Below are 27,238 nucleotides of genomic sequence, written 5' to 3' on the forward strand. Positions count from 1 at the left end.
ACAGCATATCTGTGCTATTAAAATTTTGTAGTGGGTGAGGGCGTTGATATAGTTGGATCTGTGTCCCCAACCAAATCTCATGTTGAAATGTAATCCCCAATGCTGGAGGTGGAGCCTGATAGAAGGTAACTGGATCATGGGGTAGTTTCTTATGAACGGTTTACACCTTCCTCTGGGTGCTGTTCTCATGATAGTGGTTCTCATGAGATCTCCCCACCTCGCTTCCTTCTACTTTAGCCATGTGAAGTGCCTTGCTTCCCCTTTGCCTTCTGCCATGACTGGAAGCTTCCTGAGCCTCCCCAGAAGCAGAAACTGCTATGCTTCCTATACAGCCTACAGAACTGTGAGCCAGCTAAACCTCTTTTCTTTATAAATTACCCAGTCTCAGGTATTTCTTTATAGCAGTGTGAGAATGGACTAATACAGGTGTTTAGAGAAAATACAATATCTAAAAGGGCTCCTTAGGGGGCAGTAATAAAAATGCAATTGTAAAATACTGAGGTAACAAATAGTCGTATCTGAATTCCAATAAAACCTTATTTACAAAAAATAGGTGACAGGCCAGATTGTCTCAACTAGGAAATACAGTTATGTATACTAACCCATGCATACATTCTATAGTCTGTATACATAGATACATTCTGTATCTAAGTATTTAAAAATCATGAATTCATATCAACACTTCAGATTCTAATCCGAAACCACAGGGCTCATTTAAGACTTCTCCCTTTATTTATAACTTCTTACTCCAAGAGTGAGAAACTAGGCTCTCATGATCTATGGTCTATTTACTTTAGTAGACACAAAGACAGTTCAGAATTGGTAGCCCTGTGGAGGACAATTTTACTAACTAGATTATAGAATTATGTGCAGTTTTTTTTTTTTTTTTTTGGTCTTTATCCTTATAGTTAAGATACGGTTAGGACACTGTTTTTCAGTTATTTAGGTTCATTGTTCGTAACAAAGCTCAGCAGCAGAGGAGAGGAAAGAGCGTTTGTGAAACGGCAGCTGAAATTTGTTTCTTTTTCTGTTTTTACTTACGGTCATTTTGCAGTTTTGGTATTCTCTGTTTAAGTAATGCTGGGGTTTGCACAGAAAGTCTGGAGAAGAGATTTTGGGAGGTTACTTACTACATACCTGCCGTTGTCTTCAGTTACCTGGAGGTCTGATAAGTTATTTTAATGAGGTTCAATTTATAATTTTACTTTTTATAATTCATGCTTTTTGTGTTCTATTTCCTATGCTTTTTCTAGAAATTTTATAGTTTTACCTCTCACCTTTTAAATTTTATATATGGTGAGGTATATGCTGGGGTTCATTTTTTCCTCATAATAGATATTCCGTTGCTTTTCCACATCATTTGTTGACAAGAGACCATTCAGTACAGAGAAAAAATGCTGATGTAGGTTAAGATAAGAATGTTTCTGAAACAGGGAAAAAAGAGTGGGATCTAGTACACAAGCAGCAGGGTTAATATTGGATAGGAGCTGAATGTATTGCTTTTGGACAGTTGGAATCTGAAGATTCTCTTCCGATTGGTCCAATTTTCTTAATGAGAATGAAAGCATGAGTGTTGTGTTCAGGTATCCTTCAGGTTAACTTAATATCTTATAGTTAAGTTTTATCCACATAATGCCTAGTATATTGCTGAACATATAGTAAAAACTCAACATTTATGGATTAATTTGGGAGACAAATGACAGATGTAATCATCTGAAGGTATATTCCCATTCTAAAACATTTAACAAGATTATTACCCATCCATATTGTGACACTATCATCTGAAATATATGGAAAGAACAGATTTTTAAAAGTTCTTCTTCCTATTAATATTGCTGAGTAATGGAAATTAATTAGATATAAGCACTGTCATCAAATCCCACAAGTACATATTAAGTTGCTTAAAGTATTTAATCTCTAAATTTATCATAACTATAAGGAAATAACATGTTAAACAAACATAAAGTGAGCTATCATCTTCTTCATAAATCTCCATTTTTACATGCAAATATATCAATGTTCCTTTACATTTATCTCACACATCTCAAATGAGAACTGTACACTAGTAGACAACTCTATTTGACACTTAGCTGATAAATGTGCATCCCTCTCTCAACCTCCAAACTCCCACGTGAGCACAGTTCCCCACTATCAACCTCTGCCTTGCAGCAGATAAGCCTGTCTTGTACTTAATGATTAACATAGATGGAATTAAAGGAACTTCATTCCCATGAAATTCACTAATCTAACTGTACTGGCAGACTCTGACTTCTCTTCATGTCTGTATTCCTTGAACTCTCTGCTTGTGTTCTAGGTCCTATTCTCCTTAGTTTCAAGTACTTTACTCCTAGAACTATGCTTTCTGGAATTATTGCTTCCTCACTACTGAGTCATTCCTATTACCATTCAAATATACCCATTAAAAAACAATTCCCTTGACCAATTACCCATCATCCCATTTCTCTGCTCCTCATTCAAAGCAAAACTTCTCAAAAGAGGTGTCTCATCTTTTTCACTCCCTTTATTGTGTCAACATACTTCAAGTAGGCATTCATCTCTTCTCCTTCACTGAAAGTTTTTTCCAGGTCATGTATGACATTGCCAAACCTAATGATAAACTGTATATCCTTATTCCCCTCCACTTTTCAGTAGTAGTTGACATAACTGACCACTCACGTTTTTGAAAGACTTTCCTCTCTAGGCTTCCTGACTTCACAGTTTATCAGCCCTTCCTTCTCTGTCTCCATTGGTAGGCACTATCTCCTGCACCCCACCTCTGAATGTTAAAGTGTATGAGGGCTTTGTCTTGGCTGTTTTCCCCACCTTTCCCAGGTGATTTCATCCAATCCCACAGCTTTAAATGCATATAGACCGTGATAACTCCCAACCCTATATCTCTAGGTCAGCACAATGGATACATTCCTCAAATTTAATTCATCCTAAAGAGAATCTGATTTCCTCCTTACCTTTCCAATCTGCTCCTCCTTCCCTTAGTAAGTGGTATCACCATCCATTCAATTGCTCAGACCAAGAAGCTAAATTTCATCCTCACTACTTATCTTTTCCTCACTCATCTCATGCATTCTATTAGCCTGTCCTACTGGCTCTATCATCACCATCATTTCTGCTACAATCTTAATCTGAACCAGCATTCATCTTATATCACAACTACTTCAGTAGCCTTCTGTCTACCTACCGTTATTCCTCTACTGCTTCCCTTTAGAGCTTTCTCAACATAGCCAGAGTGATCTTTTAAAAATAACATAAATCTGATCTCATCATTTACCTCGGTAAAAAAACCAATAGCTTCCTACTGAATTAGAATGAAACCTGAACTATCTAAGATGGCACTTTCAAGCCTTTGTAAGATATACCTTTGGCTGGAAGTGGTGGCTCATGCCTGGAACAGCACTTTGGGAGGCTGAGGCGGGCAGATCACGAGGTCAGGAGTTCAAGACCAGACTGGCCAATGTGGTGAAACCCGTCTCTACTAAAGACACAAAAAATTAGCCAGGTGTGGTGGTGCGTGCCTGCAATCCCAGCTACTGGGGAGGCTGAGGCAGAAGAATCGCTTGAACCTGGGAGGCGGAGGTTGCAGTGAGCCGAGATCGTGCCACTGCACTCCAGCCTGGGCAACAGGGCAAGACTCCATCTCAAAAAAAAAAAAAAAAAAAAAAAAAAAGATATACCCTCACCTACTTCTCAAACCTTAGCTCCTACCATTTTTCCTTTTGTTCACTACTCTCCAGCCACACTGGCCTTTCTGTCCCTTAAAATGGCCAAGCTCATTATGCTATCAAAATCTTTGTCTGGAATGACCTCCCAAATCTTTCTCGCATTCATATTATTCATGCTTTGGGGCAAATATAACTTGCCCACAGAAGCTTTCCCTAACTACTCCTAGTCATCCCAACATATTCTGTCCATTACTCTAATTATTTCATGTTTCCCTTCATGCTTACTCCTTCAGAGGTATCTGCATGCCAGTGTTACAAGGCGGGCACTATGTTTCACTTGATCTTTTAACAATCCAATTTACCTTTAAATTCAGCCAAACCCACTGCAGCTACTCCACAAGTCTGCTGAAATCATCACCTGAGGCATTGGGTCACAGTACACCTCACTTGATATCATACAGGATGCACATAATTATGACCTTCCAGGTCCCCTGCGAGCAAGCATTTTTCTGGACTGATAATGCAGGATATCTGTCTTTCAGTGTTTTCAGCTCATGATGACACTGAACAGATCCACCAACAGAAAACAAAAACTTTGCTTGGTAATAAATCTCCAAATAGGGAATATCCAGTGTGGGAGGGCCTTAGGCAAGAAGCCCAAAGTATTTAAGGAGGTCCCAGTACTTACCCACATTGTCATATAACGCGTAATAGTAAATGAATGGATTTGGCTAGGTCCTGAGGTTTTTTCAGGTTGACTCCTAGCCCAGCACCTGAACATGGATTACTATTAAATCCAGAGCAGTGGTTTTCAACCCTGTCTGCATATTACAATCATTTGGGAAGCTTAAAAATTAAAAACAGAAGCAAACAACAAACGATACCTGGACCCCAACCTAAACAAATTAAATCACAATTTCTTTGGCTATTGGTGGTTTTATTTTGTTTGTTTTCTTTTAACTTTCTATTAAGCAGCCAGGGTTGAGAATCAGGAATCTGGAGCAGTGTTCTCAAATTTTAGATTATATTGACATCACCTGGAGGTGATAAAAACTTATTACTGGGGCCGGGCATGGTGGCTCATGCCTGTAATCCTAGCATTTTGGGAGGCCAAGGCAGGCAGATCACCAGAGGTCAGGAGTTCAAGACCAGCCTGGCCAACATGGTAAAACCCCATCTCTACTAAAAATACAAAAATTAGCTGGGCGTGGTGGCAGGTGCCTGTAGTCCCAGCTACTTGAGAGGCTGAGGCAAGATAATCGCTTGAACCCAGGAGGCGAAGGTTGCAGAGAGCCGAGTTCATGCCACTGCACTCCAGCCTGGGCGACAAGAGCGAGACTCTGTCTCAAAAAAGCAAAAAACAGAAAACAAAAAACAAAAAACAAAACCACACAACTGATTACTGGGCTCCACACCTAGAGTTTCTAATTTGGTAGATCTGGAGTGAGCCCAGAGAATTCGTATTTTTTAATAACTTTCCAGGTGATGCCGTTGCTAGTCTGAAGACCACACTTTTCAGAAGCAACAATCCAGGGCTGCCAGCTATGTGTCATTTTTTAATAACCAAGTAAAGTAGAAACTGCTGGAACAAATCTGTTTTTAAGAAATGTTATGAATACATAATAGTTATATATTGGAAGGAATCTTGAAAGAGGCTAATTTTGTGTACCAATAATGACATGACTCATTTTCTCATCTTCTTCCTGCTCTTCCTTTTCCCCTGGGCATACACAGTCTTTTGGGGAGTCTTATGATTACAATATAATTATGGCAAAACTTAGCTAAGGTGAAGCAGTCCTCATCTTATTTGACACAGCTGATTACTCCTTTCTCCCTGAAATACTCTTCACTTGACTTCCATGATCCTATACTCTTGGTTTTTCTCGTGTTTCTCTGGCCACATTTTTGTCAGTTCTTCATCTCCCCTACATTAAAATGTTGGAGTGCCACAAGAATCCATTTATTAGATCCTTTATCTAAACTCACTCCTTCAGTGGTCTCATCTAGGTTCATGGCCTTAAATACTGTCTGTATGCTGATAACATTCAAATCTATACCAGCTCAGATTGCTTCCCTGAATTATAGACATGTATGTTCAACAGCCTAATTTAAAACCCCACTTCGTTGTCTATCAGATAATCTCAAACAGAACACTTCTAAAACAGAGTTGCTTGGTCAAAGTCATGAGGCCGTTTCAGGCCCTAGCTACCAGATGACATTTTTATTCCCTAGGACAGAAGGGAATCTACTGCCTTGAAGGGAAGGACCTACTCCCGGCAGCATTCACCAACTGCTAACTGAAGAGCCCTTGGGCCCTGAATAACCAGTAGCAATACCCAGGTACTATGTCAAGGGCCTTGAGTGAGCCTCTGAGGCTTGCTGGCTTCAGGTAAGATACAGCACATTACCAGCTGTGGTGGCCATGGGGCGAAACTCCTTTTGCTTGAGAAAAGCGGAGAGAAAAGTAAAGAAGACTTTGTCTTGTACCTTAGGTACCAGCATGGCCATAGGGGTGGGTAGATCATCAAGTGGGATCTTTGGGTCCCCAATTCCAGAACCTGACTCTTGGATGGCATTTCTGGACCTGCCCTGGGGCAGAAGGGAGCCCACTGCCCTGAAAAGTGAGTCGCAGACCAGGCAGTATTCACCACAAGCTGACTTATGAGCCCTTGGGCCTTAAGGGAACATTGACAGTAGTCTGGTAGTGCTCTCCGTGGCCTGTGGTGGCAGGCAGTGGCTGTAGGGAGAGGCTCCTCTGTCTTTAGAGAGAAGAGTGGGAAGGACTGTGCCTTGTGGTTTGAGTGCCAGCTCATCCACAGTACAACAGAACACCGGGTAGACTTCTAAGGTTTTTGACTCTAGTCCCTGACTCATGGATGGTACCTCTGGACCCACCCAAGCCTGGGGGAACTCACAGCGCTGAAGGGAAGTACACTGGCCTGGCTGGCTTTACCACCTGAGTGTAGAACCCCAGCGCTTTGAGCAAACATAGGCAGTAACCAGGGACTGATTACAGCAAGCCTTGGGCAAGACACAGTGCTGTGCTGTCTTCAGGTCTGACCCAGCACCATCATAGTGGTGGTGGCCACAAGGGTGATTATGTCATTCCACCCCCAGCTTTAGGTGGCTCAGAATAGAAAGAGCGAGAGAGAGAGAGAGAGAGAGAGACTCCATTTGCTTGGGAGAAAGTAAGAGAAATGAGTAAGAGTGTGCCTGCCTGATAATCCAGAGAATTCTCCTGGATCTTGTCCAAGACCATCAAGGTGGCACCTCTATGAGTCTGCAAGAACTACAGCATTACTGGGCTTGGAGTGCCCCCTAAAGCAGATACAGCTTAGATCACAACACCCAAGTTCTTTCAGATATCTTGGAAAGGCTTTCCCTAGGACAGGTACAAACAAGCTCAGACAGTGAAGACAACAATAAATACCTAACTCTTCAATGCCCAGACACCAAAGAACATCTACTAGCATCAACACCATCCAAGAAAACATGACCTAACCAAAGAACTAAATAAGCTACCAGGGACCAATCCTGGAGAAACAGAGAGATGTGACCTTTCAGAAAGAGACTTCAAAATATAGCTGTGTTGAAGAAACTCAAAGAAATTGAAGATAACACAGAGAAGGAAATCACAATTCTGTCAGATAAATTTAACAGAGACTGAAATAATTTACAAGAACCAAACAGAAATCCTGGAGCTGAAAAAATACAATTGACATACTGAAGAATGCATCCGAGTCCTTTAATAGCAGAATTTATCAAGCAGAAGAAAGAATTAGTGAGTCTGAAGACAGGTTATTTTAATCAGAGAAGACAAAAGAAAAAATAAAAAACAATGAACTGGGTCAGGCATGGTGGCTCACACCTGTAATCCCAGCACTTTGGGAAGTCGAAGCAGATGAACTGCTTGAGCCAGTAGTTCAAGACCAACGTGCGTAACATGGCAAAACCCTGTCTCTACCAAAAAAAAAAAAAAATTAGCTGGGCATAGTGGCACATGACTGTAGTCCCAGCTACTCAGAAGGCTAAGGTGAGAGGCTCACTTAAGTCTGGGAGGCAGAGGTTTCAGTGAGCTGAGATTATACTGCTGCACTCCAGCATGGGTGACAGAGCAAGACCCTGTCTCAAAAATGAACAAACAGAAACAACAACCAAAACAATGAAGCACCCCTACAAGATCTAGAAAATAGTCTCAAAAGGGCAAATAAAGGAGTTACTGGCCTTAAAGAGGAGCTAAAGAGACAGGAGTAGAAAGTTTATTCAAAGTGATAACAACAGAAAAAGATATCCCCAAACCTAGAGAAAGATATCAGTATCCAAGTACAAGAAGGATATAGAACACCAAGCAGATTTACCCAAAGAAGACTACTTCAAGGCATTTAATAGTCGAACTCCCAAAGATCAAGGATAAAGAAAGGGTCCTAAAAGAAGCAAGAGGAAAGAAACAACACACAACGGAGCTCCAATACATCTGGCAGAAGACTTTACAGTGGAAACCTTACAAGCCTGGAGACAGTGGCATAACATATTTAAAGTTCTGAAGTAAAAAAAAATTTACCCTAGAATAGTATATCCGGTAAAATTATCCCTCAACATGAAGGAGAAACAAAGACTTTCCCAAACAAAAGCTGAGGGATTTCAACACCAGACCTGTCCTACAAGAAATGCTAAAGGAAGTACTTCAATCAGAAAGAAAAGGACATTAATGAGCAATAAGTAATCACAAGTGAGTTCTGAAGGTACAAAACTCACTGGTAATAGTAAGTACACAGAAAAACACAGAATACTATAACACTGCAACTGTGGCGTGTAAACTACTCTTATACTAAGTAGAAAGACTAAATGAACCAATAAAAATAATAACTACAACAACTTTTTAAGACATAGGCAGTACAATAAGATAGAAATAACAAAAAGTTAAAAAGCAGGAGGATGGGCCGGGCACAGTGGCTCATGCCTGTAATCCCGGCACTTTGGGAGCTGAGGCAGGCAGATTGCTGGAGCTCAGGAGCTCAAGACCAGCCTGGGCAACATGGAAAAATCCATCTCTACAAAAACTACAAAAATTAGCTGGACATGGTGGCACACACCTGTAGTCCCAGCTACTCAGGAGGCTGAGGTGGGAGGGTCACCTGAGCCTGGGAAGTCAAGGCTGCAGTGAGTCAAGATTGTGCCACTGTACTCCTGCCTGGGCAAAAGAGTGACATCCTGTCTCAAAAAATACAGCAAATTTTTAAAAATGAGGGGACCAAGTTAGGGCATAGAGTTTTAGTTTTCTCTTTGTTTATACAAACAGTGTTAAGTTGTTATCAGCTTAAAATAATGGATAAGATAGTATTTGCAAGTCTCATGGTAACCTCAAACCAAAAGACATAAAATGGATACACAAAAAATAAAAAGCAGAAAACTAAATCATATCACCAGAGAACATCACCTTAACTAAAATAAGACCTGAACAAAAGAAGGAAAAAAAGACAATGAAACAACAAGAAAATAACAAAACAGCAAGAGTAAGTTCTTATCAATAACAATAAAGATTTGTTTAATATTGTATGGATTCCTGCAAGTTTGGGGCTCTCTTCAGGTACACAAGAGTTGAAAACTTCAATTTTGAGTGTACGACTTTTCTCAGAAGCCACTGTGGTTTGCCGTTAGGTATATATTATATGGACAATTCTGTTATTTTCTGTTTCTGGACATAGAACTGCGGAAGAAGTGGTAAGTGGCTGGGTGCGGCGGCTTACGCCGGTAATCCCAGCACTTTGGGAGGCCGAGGCGGGTGGATCACGAGGTCAGGAGATCCAGGCCATCCTGGTAAACATGGTGAAACCCTGTCTCTACTAAAATACAAAAAATTAGCTGGGCAATGTGGCGCACGCCTGTAGTCCCAGCTACTCAGGAGGCTGAGGCAGGGGAATCACTTAAACCAGGGAAGCGGAGGTTGCAGTGAGCCAAGAATGCGCCACTGCACTCTAGCCTGGCAACAGAGCAAGACTCCGTCTCAAAAACAAAACAAAACAAAAAAAGTGGTAAGTTAAATATTTCAGGGATCAATAATGCGGTTTATCAAAGATATCTGGGTTTTCTCCCTTTTAAGCATATAACAGGATTTCATTTTTGGGCTTCTTTGTGATTAGTTTGAACAATGTTATTAGTTTTTGGGGTTTCTTTCAAATGAGTTAAGAGCCTATGTAATGAATGTTACTTCCATGCTAAAGCATTTAGATTGTAGATTGTATATGTGAGAATTTTTGGAGCTCTCTTTTCTTCTGGCGCCAGCAACCATCAATGTTCAAGGTAATCACTGCTCCATTAGTCTGTGTTCAAGAGTAACCACAAAGAACAGAACCCTTAGGGAAACTAATTAATGATGGGTATGAAAAATATACCTTCGTTATTAAGCAATCCAGGTTTTGGGGATATTTGTTACCATACCAAAATTTAGTCTATCTTGACTGATTAAAGCCTTCTTCTAAGATCTTTTTTCCTGAAGCCATAAAGAAAAAGCAAAACTATGAGTATCATATCAGAAGTTTAAATATAGCACAGAAACATAGATTTACTCAACAGAAAGGGAACTGAACCAGATCCTGCCTTCTGCCACTGATAAGTTATGAGACCTATGGCTAATTACTTAATGTCCAATAGTATCATCAGTTTATATAATAAAGGCTAACAAGGGATAATGGCACGTCTTTTATTTACGTCATTCCCAAGAAAATGAGTTGGTTCTCTGTCATCTTTAGAAGGTGACCAACTACCTTGAACTTGAATTTACTGCAATTCTTACCCTAATTAAAAAGCTCAAATTGTCCCATGTACAAGTCACTTCATATTGGCTCCTTGGAACTCTGTTTGTCACCCTACTAGTCTTTTGTATGTCCTATGCTCTCTGATGTCAAGATATTCTAGGCGCAAACCAGAATTAGCTGTTTTTCCATGAATCCTTAAGTTTTTATCTTGAGGAATGAATTTTAAGACCAGAGTCTGGGACTTGCTATCTATACTGGCTTTGTCAGTTTTGTAAACTTTCAGTGGATAGAACTAGGTAAAAAAAAATATGCATATACAATACACTGTGAGTTCATATGGACATTTCCAATTCAAATCCAGAACTACAAAATTTTTACTTCTATGTTACTGTGAGGAAATAATTCTCTATGGATCTCTCAGGTTTCTGAAAAAAAAATTTTTTTTTGAAATGGCGTTTTGCTCTGTTGCCCAGGATGGAGTGCAGTGGTGTGATCTCGGCTCACTCTGCAACCTCCACCTCCCAGGTTCAAGAGATTCTCCTGCCTCAGCATCCCAAGTAGCTGGGATTACAGAAGCACACCACCACATCCGGCTAATTTTTGTATTTTTAGTAGAGATGGGGTTTCACCATGTTGGCCAGGCTGGTCTTGAACTCCTGACCTCTAAGTGATCCACCTGCCTCAGCCTCCCAAAGTGCTGAGATTACAGGTATAAGTCACCACACCCAGCCCATGTTTCTGAAAATTTTGAATGCAGAGGTATTGACTGTCTTTGTTCTAGGCTATTTTTTGAAGGATATTTGTATAGCAAACAGACTTGAAAAATAAAGATAATATCTCCCTCTGCACAAAGGGTAGATTTGTTTACTGTTCAGTATAATAAATGTATCTCTCTCCAGCACAAAGGACACTTTATCAGTCAGGGTTCTGCAGAGAAACAGAACTAATAGAATACATACAAATGGATTTATTTCAAGGAATTGGCTCACATGATTGTGGGGACCAACAGGTCTAAAATCCATAGGGCAGGGCAGCAGTTGATGTTTATTAAAAATCTTTTTTTTTTTTTTTCTTTTAAGATGGGAGTCTCACTCTGTCATCCAGGCTGGAGTGCAGAGGCGTGATCTTGGCTCACTGCAACCTCTGCCTCCCAGATTCAGGCAATTCTCATGCCTCAGCCTCCCAAGTAGCTGGGATTACAGGCATGTGCCACCATGCCCAGCTAATTTTGTATTTTTGGTAGAGATGGGGTTTCATCATCTTGGCCAGGATGGTCTCGTCTCTTGACCTCGTGATCCATCTGCCTTGTCCTCCCAAAGTGCTGGGATTACAAGTGTGAGCCACTGCACCTGGCTGAGTGGGGCCCCTTATAAAGAATAATCTCCTTTCCTGAAAGCCAACTGATAAGATGTTAATCATATCTATAAAATACCTTCACAGCTCACTTAATGTTTGATTAAATCATCTGGTACTATATAACCTAGCCAGTATGACACAGAAAAGTAACCATCACAAGCAGGTTTGTTTGCAGCCTATTATAAAAGATTCAGTTTCCCTAAACTCCAGGTTACTTAGCTGTGATGCAAACTCACAATTTACGCTCCTCTATATCACCCTGTGGGTTTAGGCGGGCAAAGATGACTGATACAAATACAATGCTCATCCTGTTTTCTGTGCATATATAAAGTGATAAATCCTTTTGTCTCTGACCCAGAAGCTGGTGTGTTCTGTCAGCATCTAAGAAATTGTGATAGGCTCCTAGTAACTTTCCAGTAGGGTAAAACTGCAGAACTTTCACAGTTCTTGACAGTTACATCTGATTTTTTTTCTTCCATCCTGAGAATTTTGGTTCTCAAATGTAATAGATTTATAAATCAGAATGTCCCCAAATTACTGATTTGTTTTATCCCACCTTGCACACACCACAGACTCAGAATAACAATACCAATGATACTACCACTAATTATAATTACTAAAAATAGTCACTTCTTTTGTATATCCTTATCCCCTCTTTGCATTTCTTACTGATATGGTTTGGCTGTGTCCCCACCCAAATCTCACCTTGAATTGTAGTTCTCATAATCCCCAGACATGGGAGGGACCTGGTCAAGGTAACTGAATCATGGTGACGATTACTCTCATGCCGTTCTCATGACAGTGAGTTCCCATGAGATCTGATGATTTTATAAAGGGCTTTTCCCCCTCTTCACTCTGCACTTGTCCTTGCTGCCACCATGTGAAGAAGGACATGTTTGCTTCCCCTTCTGCCATAATTTTAAGTTTCCTGAGGCTTCTCCAGCCCTGCAGAACTGTGAATCAATTAAACCTCTTTCCTTTATAAATTACCCAGTCTTGATTATGTTTTTATTAGCAGTGTCAGAACAAACTAATTCAGTAAATTGGTAAAGATATTCAAAAATGTGGAAGTGACTTTGTAACTGGGTAACAGGCAGAGGCTAGAACAGTTTGGAGGGCTCAGAAGAAGACAGGAAAATGTGGGAAAGTTTGGAACTTCCTAAAGACTTGGAGGGCTCAGAAGACAGGAAGATGTGGGAAAGTCTGGAAGTTCCCAGAGACTTGTTGAATGGCTTTGTCTAAAATGATGATAGTGATATGGACAATAAGGTCCACCCTGAGGTGGTCTCAGATGGAGAAGAGGAACTTGTTGGGAACTGGAGTAAAGATCAATCTTACTATGCAAAGAGACTGGCAGCATTTTGCCCCTGCCCTAGAGATCTGTGGAACTTTGAACTTAAGAGAGATGATTTAGGGTATCTGGTGGAAGAAATTTCTAAGCAACAAAGCATTCAAGAGGAAGCAGAGCATAAAAGTTTGGAAAATTTTCAGCCTGATGATGCAGTAGAAAACAAAAACCCATTTTCTAGGGAGAAATTCAAGCCTGCTAAAGAAATCTGCATAAGAACGAGGAGCCAAAGGCTAATCACCAAGACAAAGAAGAAAACATCTCCAGGGCATGTCAGAGACTTTTGTGGCAGCCCCTCCCATCACAGGCTCAGAGGCCTCAGAGGAAAAACTGGTTTCCTGGGCCAGGTCCAAGACACCTCTGCTACATACAGCCTAGAGACTTGGTGCCCTGTGTCCCCACCACTCCAGCTGTGGCTAAAAGAGGCCAAGGTACAGCTCAGGCCATGGCTTTGGAGGGTGCAAACCCCAAGTCTTGGCAGCTTCCACATGGTGTTGGTCCTGCAAATGTGCAGAAGACAAGAACTGAGGTTTGGGAACCTCTGCCTAGATTTCAGAGAATGTATGAAAATGCCTGGATGGGGCACGGTGGCTCACACCTGTAATCCCAGCACTTTGGGAGGCTGAGGCGGGTGGATCACCTGAGGTCAGGAGTTCAAGATCAGCCTGGCCAACATGGTGAAATTCTGTCTCTACAAAAAATACAGAATTAGTCAGGTGTGGTGGCACACACCTGTAGTCCCAGCTACTCAGGAGGCTGAGACAGAAGAATCACTTGAACCCAACAGCTGGAGGTTGCAGTGAGCCAAGACTGCGCCACTGCATTCCTCCCTGGGCAAGACAGAGTGAGACTCCATGTCAAAAAAAAAGAAAAAAAAGAGGAAGAAAGAAAAGAAAACGCCTGGACGTCCAGGTAGAGGTATGTTGCAGGGACGGAGCCCTCATGGAGAACCTCTGCTAGGGAAGTGCATAAAGGAAATGTGGGGTTGGAGCCCCCACACACAAATGTGGGGTTGGATCCCCTACACAGCTCCACTAGGGCACTGCCTAGTAGAGCTGTGAAAAGACAGCCACAGTCTGGAGGATGGTGTAAATGTAAAGGACTAAAATCTCCAATCAAAAGAAATAGAGTAGGTGAATGGATGAACAGATCAATGGAAGATCCATTGGAACAGATCAATGGAACAGATCAATGGATCGTCCACTGATCCAAGAAACACACCTCACCTATAAATACACACATGGACTGAAAATAAAAGGATGGAAAAAGATATTCCATGCCAATAGAAACCAAAAAAGAGCAGGAGTAGCTATATTTATACCAGAAAAAATAGATTTGAAGTCAAAAAACTACAAGAGACAAAGTCATCATATAATGACAAAGGGGCAAATTCAGCAAGAAGATATAACAATTTTAAATGTATATGCACCCAACACTAGAGCACTCAGATATATAAAGCAAGTATTATTAGAGCTCGAGAGAGAGACAGGCCCCAATATAATAGCTGGAGATTTCAACAACCCATTTGCAGCACTGGACAGATATTCCAGACAGAAAATCAACAAAGAAACATTTGACTTAATGTGCACTATAGACCCAATGGATCTAATAGATATTTGCAGAATATTTCATCTAATGGCTACAGAATGCACATTTTTTCCTCAGCACATGGATTATTCTCAAGGATAGACTGTATGTTGGGTCATAAGAAAAGTCTTAAAATGTTGAAAAAAATTGAAATAATATCAAGCATCTTCTCTGACCACAATGGAATAAAATTAGAAATAACAAGAGGAATACAAATATGTGGAAATTAAACAATATGCTCATGAATGACCAGTGGGTCCATAAAGAAATTAAAAAGGAAACTGAAAAATTTCTTGAAACAAATGTAAGTGGAAACACAACATATCAAAACTTATGGGATACCGCAAAAGCAGTACTCAAAGGGAAGTTTAAAGTTGTAAGTGCCTACATCAAAAAAAAGGAAAAACTTCAAATAAACAATCTAATGATACATCTTAAAGAACTGGAAAAGCAAGAGCAAACCAAACCCAAAATTAGTAGAAAGAAATAAGATCAGGGCAGAAATAAATGAAATTGACATTTTAAAAAACCAATACAAAATTTCAATGAAACAAAAAGTTGTTTTAAAAAAAGTTAAACAAGACTGACAAACCTTTAGCCACATTAAGAAAAAAAAAAGAAGATATGAATAAAATTGGAAATGAAAAAGGAGACATTACAACTGATACTGCAGAAATTCAAAGGATCATTAGTGGCTATTATGACCAACTCTATGCCACTAAATTTGAAAATCTAGAAGAAATGAACAAATTCCTAGACATATACAACCTACCAAGATTGAACCAGGAAGAAACCCAAAACCTGAACAGACCAATAACAAATAAGATCAAAGCCATAATAAAAATTCCAAATCAAAACTACAATGAGATATCATCTCACCCCAGTTAAAATGACTTATATCCAAAAGACAGGCAGTAACAAATGCTGGAAAGGATGTGGAGAATGTAAATTCATACAACCACTATGGAGAACAGTTTGGAGGTTTCTCAAAAAACTAAAAATAGTGCTACCATATGATCCAGCAATCCCACTGCAGGGCATATACCCAAAAGAAAGGAAATCAGGATATCAAGGAGATATCCACACTCCAATGTTTCTTGCAGCACTGTTCACAATAGCTAAGATTCAGAAGCAACCTAAGAGTCTATCAACAGATGAACTGATAAAGAAAACGTGGTATATATATACAATGGAGTACTAGTCAGCCATAAAAAAATGAGATCCTGTCATTTGCAACATCATGGATGGGACTGGAGATTGTTAAGTGAAATAAGCCAGGCAAAGAAAGACAAACATCGCATGTTCCCACTTATTTGTGGGATCTAAAAATCAAAACAACTAAACTAATGGACATAGAGAGTAGAAGGATGGTTACCAGAAGCTGGAAAGGGTAGTGGAGGACTCAGGGGGAAGTGGGGATGCTTAATGGGTACAAAAAAGAGTTAGAATGAATAAGACCATTTGATAGCACAACAGGGTGACTATAGTCAGTAATAATTTAATTGTACATTTTAGAATAACTAAAAGGTTGCAACTGGATTCTTTGTAATACAAAGGATAAAGCCTTGAGGGGAAGGATACCCAATTCTTGATGTGATTATTTCACACTGCTTGCCTGTATCAAAACATCTCATGTACCCCATAAATAGATACACTCACTCCGTACCCAGAAAAATTTAAAATAAATTTAGTAAAATAAAACAGAGCTGTTGATCTTTCCTTCTGTCCAAAATATAAAACTTGCTCTTCCAACACTGTTTCCCAATTCAGTAGCCAGCAACTCCATTCTTCCAATTGTTCTGACCAAAATTCTGTGATCATCACTGACCTTTCTTTTCTCTCACAATTTATATGTGATCCATTAGTAAATCATGCTACCTCTATCTTCAAAATACATAAAAATTTGCTCTTTTCTCACTACTTTCACTGTTACCACCCCAGTCCAAGTCACCAATACTTCCTGACTGGATTACTGCAACAGTCCCCTAAGTGGTCTCTCTGCTTCCATCCTGCCCCTCTCTCTCTTCAGTCCATTCTCAACATAGAAACCAGAGTGACTTTGTTAAACTGTAAGTCAAATTATGTCACTATTTTGATTAAATAGTTTCAATAACTTCCATTCTCAGATGGGAAAGTGAAAATCCTCTCAATAGCCTATAAAATCTGCCCCCACCACCATAGCTCATCAGACCTCATTTCTTACTACTTTCCTTCAAGTTCACTCTGCTCCAGCCACACTAACATTCTTACTATGTTCCTCAAAAATATTGGCATTCTGCTTCAGGGCATTTGCATTTGATAGTCCCTTTACTTAACATGCCCTTTCCTCAGATATCCACACAGCACATTACCTCACCTCCTAGTCTCTACTTAAGTGTCACCTTTACAGTGAGGTCTTCCTGGCCACCCTATCTAAATACCTATCTAAACTCTTCCCAATAGTTTCTATCGCATTTTCTCACCTTGTTTTCCTTAGCCCTTACAAACTATACATATATACAAGCATATATAAAAATGTATACACATATATAAAATTTACCTTCTTTATTCTGTGTCTCCCCACCCAGTAGATAAAAGCTCCATAAGGGTGGGCAATTTTATCTGTTTGGTTCACTGCCATATCTCTAGTGATAAGAATAGTCTTTGGCAAATAATAGGTGTTCAGTAAATATTTGCTGAAAGAACAAGTAAACCAAGAAATAGATATGTCCCAAATGCCACTCAAGAAAGGGTCTTAAGAAGGTGTGAGTAACCAACTGATAAGGTTTGGCTCTGTGTCCCCACCCAAATCTCATGTCGAATTGTATTCCCATAATTCCCATGTGTTGTGGAAGGGACCCGGTGGGAGATAATTTGAATCATGGGGGCAGTTTCCCCCACACTGTTCTCATGGTAGTGAGTAAGTCTCCGAGATCTGATGGTTTCATCAGGAGTTTCGGCTTTTGCATCTTCCTCATTTTCTCTTGCTGCCGCCATGTAAGAACTGCCTTTCACTTCCCACCATGATTCTGAGGCCTCCCCAGCCATGTGGAACTGTGAATCCAATTAAACCTCTTTTTCTTCCCAGTCTCAGGTATCTCTTTATCAGCAACATGAAAACGGACTAATGAACCAACTATGTCAAATCATGATGAAAAATCAAATAAGATGAGAACTGATAACCACTGGATTTGGCAATGCAGAGGTCACTGGTAACCTCAACAAGAACTGCTATGGTGAAACAGAACAAAGCCAAGAGCAAATGGGAGAAAAGGAACTGAAGATAGTATAAGCAAATTTTTCAAATATTCTCTCATAACACAAAACCACTGCACACAATGTTACCTCTTCCCAGAATGCTATACCTTCTTTCATTTCTTCTGATGACCCTTCTCCCTATTGTCCTCAAAGACTTAGCTTAGGTATTACATTCTATAAGAAACATTGTGAACTTTTTATATCCCCATGTACATACCATATCACAGGTACATTAGTGCTATTCCTAGTATACATATTCTCATTGAGTATCTGATTGTGTCTAAACTCTGAGTATCTTAAGGCAGAGATTCTTGCACCAAACAGAAGCTCAACAAATATTCCTTGGATGAGAAAACTTTGAAATAAAAGTTCTTAATAGCTTCTAATAATTCATTATTCCACGTTTTCCTTAATGTATATCCAAAACATGTTTTATTAATTGTCTGCATATTTGCACATAAGACATTATAAAATAATAAAGGAAAATAATTAAATGTAAATCTAATAATCTGGCTTATCCCTAAAGAATATATACTTAACACACATCTATTACAATTTCAACTATTATTCTAGTTAATTCCTACTTTTCCTGGAAAATATCTCTTAATTTTATCCCTTAAATTATGCAATATTTAAAAAACAATAAATATTTTGATATTGCAACACATAAAATGAAATCTTACCAAATATAATTGTTACATGGTCTATAAATAAATGTTAAGTCCATCTAATTCTAGTTACTTAAGCACAGGGACATTTTATTAAATATATTTTCTAATGCTTTTTGAAGCACTACTTCTACATATTGCACAGTGCTTAAGAAAATTCTGGTATCAGGTTTGAGGAGAGGGTTTGTGCCCATTTCTCATATGGCTTGTGTTAAGAATTCTAGGCATGGTGGGGGCAATGTGTTTCCCAAACAGAATAATCTGAGGCACTTTTTAAAAAACAGATTCCTGGGCTCCAACCCTAGAAGATTCTGACTTCATGCGTTTCAGCAAAAGGCTAGAAACTGGTGAAAAGCTCTTCAAACTATTTTGAAGATAAACCAGGTTTGGGAAATCATGAACATGTATCTAGAAGCATTAAATAGACTACAAGTAGGTTTCCAGTAATTCCTACCAGAGCTTAAAAAGTTGCTACTCTGAACCCATATAAACACAAAAAAAACTATCTACCATGCAAATGTCATTCTGAATTGCTTTTCCAATTACAATTTTGACTTGCGTTGAATAAATTAAGTTTCTATACCATAAATACTGAGCTGTCAAAAACCACTTTTACTAAATTACAATAAGGCTTGGTCAGTATTTTTTCTTAAGAACACGATTTACCACAAATAAAGAAAATAGCTTCTATACCCTTCATTTTGTCTTTTAAAAAAGCCATACATAGAAGCAATGAACAGTTATTATTTTAACCTGCAACCATATAGTGTGGTATACTTTTCAAAATATTTCAGATGCATCGTCATTTGAGCTCATCACCAACTCGTTAGACCCTTTCACTATGTTAAAACAAAAAAAAGCACTCTAAATTCTATACCTACATAATACATAAACAATGGGCCCTGACTCCCATAACGAAAGCAGAGTCAAATAACAAAATGCCCCAAGTTAATTACATTCCATCAATGGTCTTCACTGGTATAGATGATTTGTAAACTGTCAATAATATCCTTAAGAACAATTTTGCAAAAATTTGCTTATGGGAAGTACCTAGAATAATAAATTTGAAAAGATATTGCACTCTGGCTACACACGGTGGCTCACATCTGTAATTCCAACACTTTGGGAGGCGGAAGTGGGAGGATCACTTGAGCCCAGGAGTCCAGCACCAGCCTGGGCAACAAACAGAGACCCCATCTTTACCGAAAAAAAAAAAAAATAGCCCAGCATCATGGCCCACATCTGTGGTCTCAGCCACTTGGGAGGCTGAGGTGGGATGATCACTTGAGCCCAAGATTTCAAAGCTACAGTGAGCAGTGATCGCACCATTGCACTATAGCCTGTGTGATGCAGAGCAAGAGCCTGTCTCAGTTTAAAAAAAAAAAAAAAAAAGCTATCGCATTCTTTTAACAACTGGCAAAAGTTTCAAAATACAGACCAAGGTCTAGATGTGCATCTTATGCTAAAACTGGTAGTAGCTTATTTTATAACTTAGTCTTAAATCTAGACTAGAGATTTTTATAGATACAGATTTTATAGATTTATACATTTTATATTGATAAAATAACTAGAGAATTTTATCAATATAACTTGAGAAAAAGAACAAAAAAGTGACCCCAAAAGCCCTATATTATTTCTGACATTGAAACTAATTGCTATATAAATCAGTTACTGAGATAAATATAAAAGATAAATGACTAGAGAAGTATACACAAGTAGATGGCAAAAAGAAGACGGAGAACTACAAGCAACACTGAGAAAATGATGAAATGTCATGTGGCACCACCACTGGCAATCCTAGGTGATAATAAAATGGTCAAAGAACCAGTAAGCAAATGATAAGACTAGTCATGATTCAGCCTTTACCACCAACATTGCACTCACATTTTCAAAACCTGAGGACAATGATCTGCTCATTCTGGAACAGTTCTATCCTCAGACTAAGTAATATTTGAACAATAAGTTTTACATAAGTTTCAGGCAAAGGTGGAAACAAAACAGATGATGAAAACAGCACTGACTTTTTATTACTAAAGCTAAGGTTACAGCAACATTGGTTTTCACTATGCATCACATTTGTGAATATTACATCTTCTGCTGTGGCATAATTTAAAAATTACTAGAGTTGTTTCTATACTCGCAAGTCAAACACTGAATTGAAAAAATATTCAGAAGTTTTAATACTTGCTCAATATATTTCACAAACATGAATGATCTGTCATTACTATTTGAAATAAAATGTCCAGAGCCCTTTCACGGATTCCTAAATTATATTCTCAGTATGATATTAAATTTGTGCCACCAATTTCTATTTCAAGATGCTGTATGATTCAGATTTTACCACCTCATTGAAACTTTTCAGGAAACTTATTTTCATTGTTATACATTAAAGATGTGTCATTTGGATAAAATCATAAGCATGTATTCAACTATGAGAAATTCGAGTATGTTTGTTGTTTTGTATGAGTTGTGCAACTATACCAAAAGAAAGTCAAAGTATTACCTTCCTTACAGTTTACTGAAACACAATTATGAAATTTAAGCGGTGTGACATATAATACAGCTTCTAATTACTGCTAGAACAAGATGTAATTTACCTCACCAAATAAATCATATCTAGTTTCAGAAGACCTTAGTGCTATACTGCTCTCATAACCCCCAAGGAGTAAAAACAATACAAGTGTGCCACGAAAAGACCTCAAAATCCTTTATTTACTCCACCAGCTGAATTCACCCTAACAGACTAAATTATCTGGAGCAGGGCTTCATTCAGTTAAGGCTGCTCCAACTAGGTAAAGCTACTATGCCTGGTACTTTGGGAGACCTAACATACAGATAAGAAGAGAGACTTGAAAGGATTAGGGAAAAAGACAAGACACTGGGGTAAACTCTACTCTTAGGACAAATAAGAAGATAAATAATTACTACGGGTTTAGTTTAGTTTTGTTTTCCCATCAGCAATTTGGGCTAATAGGTCTGTAACCCTAATCACCACGATACAGAGTCCCAGCTTGAGAAAAATGAAATGACTTATCAGTTACCTTTTCAAAGTAATACATTAAATACAATCTGAAAAAGCACTCTGGTGTCCAAAAAAAAAACAAACAAAAAAAAAACCAACTGAATACATAGCACCACCTCATTCCTTATTCTGCAATCTCAATTTTGTCTTTTCTTATCTTTACTCCATCTTGCCCTACCTTTGTTTGTCCTAGGCATCCTTTCCCTCTTACATATTATAGATGTACAGAGACGCAAAACAGAAGAACAACTTTATTTGTGGAATTTAAGTACCAGGGCTTCTTGCCTACAAGACTTCAAACGAAGGTACCGTATTTGAAATGCCCAATTTAAATCTTGTGCAACATACATGAGGGAATAACATTTTGTAACCAAACCCAAATCATAGAATCTTTGATAAAACCCCAAGAGCACCACACAAACATATTCTCAATTGCTTTTAATATATTTTCCTCTGTAAAGGACAAAAAATGCTGTGCTTGAGGCAATAATCAGTGGCCTAGAATGATTTCTGAAGCTCTTGACTTTACCACAAAAGTTGTACTAAGACACTGATTGAAAATTACATTTCAAATATACCGCTCACTAAAGAAATGTCAACAAGCACTGGGACCAACTTTGAGTTATTGTCCAAGGAAGACTAAAAATAGCCCCCCAATTGCGATTTAATTTTAAGAAAATACAAAAGTAGCTTATTGAGGAGTATTTTAATGAAGATGAACTGGAAATCAGTGAAGTTATTTTCAGCAGCCTCTTCAGATAAGACCTGCCTTAAATTGCCTTCAGGTGTGTACATTTTAACATCCAATGAATTGCCTGGAGGTTGCCCGGGGTTTCTGCTGATAATAGCAGGCGGTGAAACCTGAACTAATAATTACGGCCAGGAGGTGAGAGCCCTTCAGGACGCCACCCTGGGCGCGTTGCCCCGGAGCAGCCCACGGCTTGCTGTGCTTCCATCAGTCCTTTATTAGGTAAAGGATTTCCCCCCACACCGGGTGCTTTAAGAATGCATTTAATAAGAAATTTCTCACAGGATCTAACGGAATAAAGTGCCACCAAAATAACCTTTTCGCAGTTTTCGTAATTTTGATGGAGTGGGAAAGGGGACAACGCCGTCAAACCGGGTGCCCGGTGGATCCGCCGACCTTATCTTCCCGCACGGACCCGAGAGAGAGTCCCTAGACGAGGAAGAGGGGAAAGGCGTTTGCAGGGTGTTAACTGGTGGACTCGGGACCAGAGAGACAGCTGCGGATTCCCCTCGGGGTGATGCTCCGTGCAGGAGCGGTCACGGCGTCCAGAGGGGCCCGCGGGTGCAAACTCCGGGAGCGGCTCGCAGGGTGACGGCGGCGGCCCCCGCTCCCCGGTACCTGATGATGTCGTCGCTGTGGCCCCGGTAGAACTTCTGCCTGTGCTCCCGCGGGCTGTACACCACGCCGACCCCCGCCACGAAGTATACGATCTCCTTGGCCGCAGTGTAGTAGAGGTTGTTGCGGCACTGGTGGCCCCGGTAGCCGTACACCCACTCGAGCCGCAGGTGGCAGCTCGGGGCGCTCCGGGCCGCCATGTCGGGGCGCCCACCCGCCGCTCCCGCTCGGGCCCGCGGCGGCGGCGGGAGGCGGCGGCGGCCCGGCAACGAAAGCCCTCCCGCTGGCGGCCGGGACTTCCCGCCTGCCGCGTCCTCTAAGCCGCGCCCGTCAGGTGCATCTCGTTTCGGGGGCCGCCGCCGCCGCCTCAGCCCACAGGCGGGAGGAAAACTCTCGCCTCGCGGAACATGCTGAGGGCCGCGAGCGCCGCCGGCTGTCAAGTGGATGCCCCGAGCCCTTGGCTCGCCTCGTCTCCTCAGCCCGTAGAGCCTGGGCCGAGAGCGAGGGCCCGCCTCCAGCTCCTCAGCCACCGCCCGCGCACGCAGCTCCCAGCCCCGGTCACCTGCGGCGCTCGCGCCCCGCCGCGGCCTTGTAGCCACAGCCTGGCGGACCCGCGCCGCGCACCCCGGAACCGAGCGAGCCGAGCCAAGCCGAGCCGAGCCGAGCGGCGGGCGCGCGGCCTTGCGTGGCCCCGCCCCCTCCCGCGCTCACTCCGCCCCTCCCGGAGCCGAGAAGAGGCTGGAGCTCGCGGGGCCACGGTACAGTTGCGGAGTAGCTGGGACCGCGTCTCTGCACGCGCGCGGGCCGCTGAGCCCTCCGTCGTTGAGCTGCTCAAGCCCAGGCGGACCCTCGGCGACCCCGGGCTCCCGCTGCTTTGCGTCCTCAACTGGGAAGCACCTGCCGGTTCCGCGCGGTCCCTGCACCCAGCGTAGGCCACGTTTATGCCTGGGAAAATCCACACCGGGATGCTAAATTCTTTTTTACGCTTGATACCTTGTGTGTCTTGCTGCCTCATAGTGCTCTCAGACCCAGACATTGGAATGACGCCGAGCTTCCTAAATGTGCTTTTAAATTATTATTTTTAGAAACAGAGCCTCGCTCTGTCGCCCAGGCTGGAGTGGAGTGGCGCAGTCTCAGCTCACTGCAGCCTCCACCTCCTGGGCTCCAGCGATCCTCCCGCCTCAGTCTCCGGAGTAGTAAGGAGTACAATTGCGTACCACTATGCCCGGCAAATGTTTTGTTTTGTTTTTAAGTTTATTTTGTAGAGGCGGGGGTCCTGCTGTGTTGCCCAGGCTGGTCTCCAACTCCTGACCTTAAGCAGTTCTTCTGCCTCAGGCCTCCCAAAGCGCTGGGATTACAGGCCCGAGCCACTGCGCCTGGTCCTAAGTGTATGTTTTCTTAAGTGACTGCAAAGCTGAAGGTAGACTTTAGATCGTAAATTGACATGTGAGATCTGATTTCCGAATAGCAAAAAAAAAATTGTACTTCGATTTTTTTTTTAAATGACTGGGACATCACCAACAATTACTCTTAATTAAATAACTTCAATTGTGATCCTGTAGAAAACTCCTGTAATAAAAGTATTGGGAGCAATCAATTCCTGACTATGCCATTTCCCTTCCTACTCAGTTGTGTCCTCTTCTCACAGGAATATGAACAAGATTTATCAATACCTCTAAAAATAATTGGAAATCCACAATTTAAAAAGTGTTAAGTTCAGGATAGCCACAAGATTTACAACAAAAAAATCCTAATTCAGGATATACAAATATGAACCCTTATTGTCTAAAAATTACTGTTTGATTTCCATAGGAAATACCAGGACAGAAATCTGACAAAAGCTAAAATAAACTACCATCGTTTCAAGAAATATGACTCCAAAAGGGGTTGACGCCTGTGTGGTACAGATATATTGTAATAGATGTTATCCAATGTCTACTTCCTCAAAGATGCCAATTACTAACTTGAGACAGGATTACCGTTTCGGCTTTGATTATGACTTCTAATCTGCAAGCAGTTTACATGCAGGAAATAAAGGCCATCTGAAAGGAATTTACATACATGTCATGAAAAGTAAACTCTGAAAGAGTTTCCACTCTGGGCAGAATCTGAAAAAGAGGAATAGCTTTCTGGCAGCTGCTGCAAAGAAACAAAGAAATCAGGCCTGAGAAGTGGCTCTGAGGCCCATGTAGGGGTACCCTGGGCAAAAGCACACACAGTTTCTCTTTGTCACCTGGAGGGTGTTTTCTGTTTTTTAATAAGAATATGTTCTAATTCACTAGTGAGTTCCTTGAAATCCCCTGATGAGAAAAAGAAAAATTGTTGATTATTTAAATTCAAGCAGTGAACTTAGAAAAGATTAAATATTTGTTGCTATACATTTGTGATATATTAATTACTGGTTACATGTAAATTTTATGAGACAAGGAGATGGAAGAATATACTTTTTTCTATGTTTCAGATTTTTCAGCACAATATCATGGATCCCACGATACACACTTAAGTACTCAGATTAATAAGAGATTTAAGTAATTTATTTTCCCATTATCATATTTTCTATTACGATTTTAATGACCCAAGGGTAGAGTGCGAAGCAAAAACATTCTTAATTAAACCATCCTCAACTGGCGACTCAAGACCAAAAGAGACAGCCGAGGCACAAAGTTGGCTAGAAAATGAACCATTCATGAATACTAGAGGAAGAAAAAAACAAACGTGATCAGTTCTTACCCTCACAACTTTATATAATCCAGTATTACCAATGTCACATCAGAAAGCTTAATGAAGCTTTTATTGCTAGGTGATATTCCATCATCTGTATCCTGTGAAAGTAATGCAAATAAGGATGTGGGAGAAAGAAACAAAAAATTATACACATCAACAACTGGACATTTGTTAAGCATTCCAAACGAAGGCTACAATACCCCCTGTATTCGTCCGTTCTCATGCTGCTAATAAAGACATACCCGAGACTGGGTAATTTATAAAGAAAAGAGGTTTAATTGACTTACAGTTCCTCATTGCTAAGGAGGCCTCACAATCATGGTGGAAGGCAAAGAGGAGCAAAGTCACACGTGGCAGCAGACAAGAAGAATTTGTGCAGGAGAGCTCCATTTATAAAACCATCAGATCTCATGAGACTTATTCACTACCACTAGAACAATATGGGGGAAACCACCCCCATGATTCAATTATCTCTACCTGGCACCACCCTTGACATGTGGGGATTCAAGGTGATATTTGGGTGGGATACAGCCAAACCATATCACCCCCTTTGGTAATCTAGTTCCTGAAACTTGAGTTCCTAGTATGGAATTTGAGATATTTGAAATATTTCTAAAATTCAGGCAAATAAATCATGTGCTGGCTACTGATTAGGTACCCTTAGGTTTATAAAGAAATCTAAGGCAAAATGTAGAAAACATAAAAACCAAAATTCCCCAGCCTGGCCAATATGGCAAAACCCCATCTCTACTAAAAATACAAAAAAAGTAGCAGGGTATGGTGGTGCAGGCCACCATCTCAGAAAAAAAAAAAAAAAAATCATGCAATTATTTCTAGCTAGCATGGTGGCTCACACCTCTAATCCCGGCACTTTGGGAGGCCAAGGCGGGTGGTCAGGAGTTTGAGACCAGCCTGGCCAACATGGTGAAACTCTGTGTCTAGTAAAAACACAAAAATTTCCCGGGCATGGTGGCAGGCACCTGTAATCCCAGCTACTCGGGAGGCTGAGACAGGAGAATCGCTTGAATCTGGGAAGTGGAGGTTGCAGTGAGCTGAGATCGCACCACCGCACTCCAGCCTGGACAACAAAGAGTGAAACTCCGTCTCAAAAAAATATATATATATATATGTGTATATACACATATACACATATACATACATATATACATATATACACATATACATACATATATACATATATACATATATATGCATATACACATATATACATATATATGCATATATACATATATACATATATATACACATATACATATATATATACATATATATATCTGTAGTCTTACCTTTGATCAGCCTATTGTACATGCAGAGCCTACCACAGTGCCTGGTACTACAATAGCTGTTCCCTACATATTTATCAACAATGAATTAGAAAAGAAAATGTTTTGCACAATCCTATTGTGTTGTGCACAATAGGATTCCTCTTAGTTTTATCTTGAATACTTGAAATCTTTGAAAACTTGAAACTTTTCTTTCT

At 40.4% G+C, this 27,238-nt stretch overlaps 1 protein-coding gene across 10 annotated transcripts in view; it reads right to left on the reverse strand.

Moving 5' to 3' along the window:
• The window catches only part of EML5 (EMAP like 5), a 209,296-nt gene extending 185,634 nt beyond the window's left edge, over window positions 1-23,662 (reverse strand). For all 10 annotated transcript variants that reach the window (XR_010123781.1, XR_010123780.1, XM_063651965.1 and 7 more), the window contains exon 1: window positions 23,017-23,662. Coding sequence is in view for 8 of the 10 variants with exons in the window: in XM_063651965.1 (XP_063508035.1) it covers window positions 23,017-23,213 (197 nt within the window). In the remaining 2 variants the exon portion in view is untranslated. The remainder of the gene's footprint in view (window positions 1-23,016) is intronic.
• Window positions 23,663-27,238: the final 3,576 nt, after the last annotated feature.

The sequence above is a fragment of the Pongo pygmaeus genome, chromosome 15 (assembly GCF_028885625.2).
Source record: "Pongo pygmaeus isolate AG05252 chromosome 15, NHGRI_mPonPyg2-v2.0_pri, whole genome shotgun sequence".
Lineage (NCBI taxonomy): Eukaryota > Metazoa > Chordata > Mammalia > Primates > Hominidae > Pongo > Pongo pygmaeus.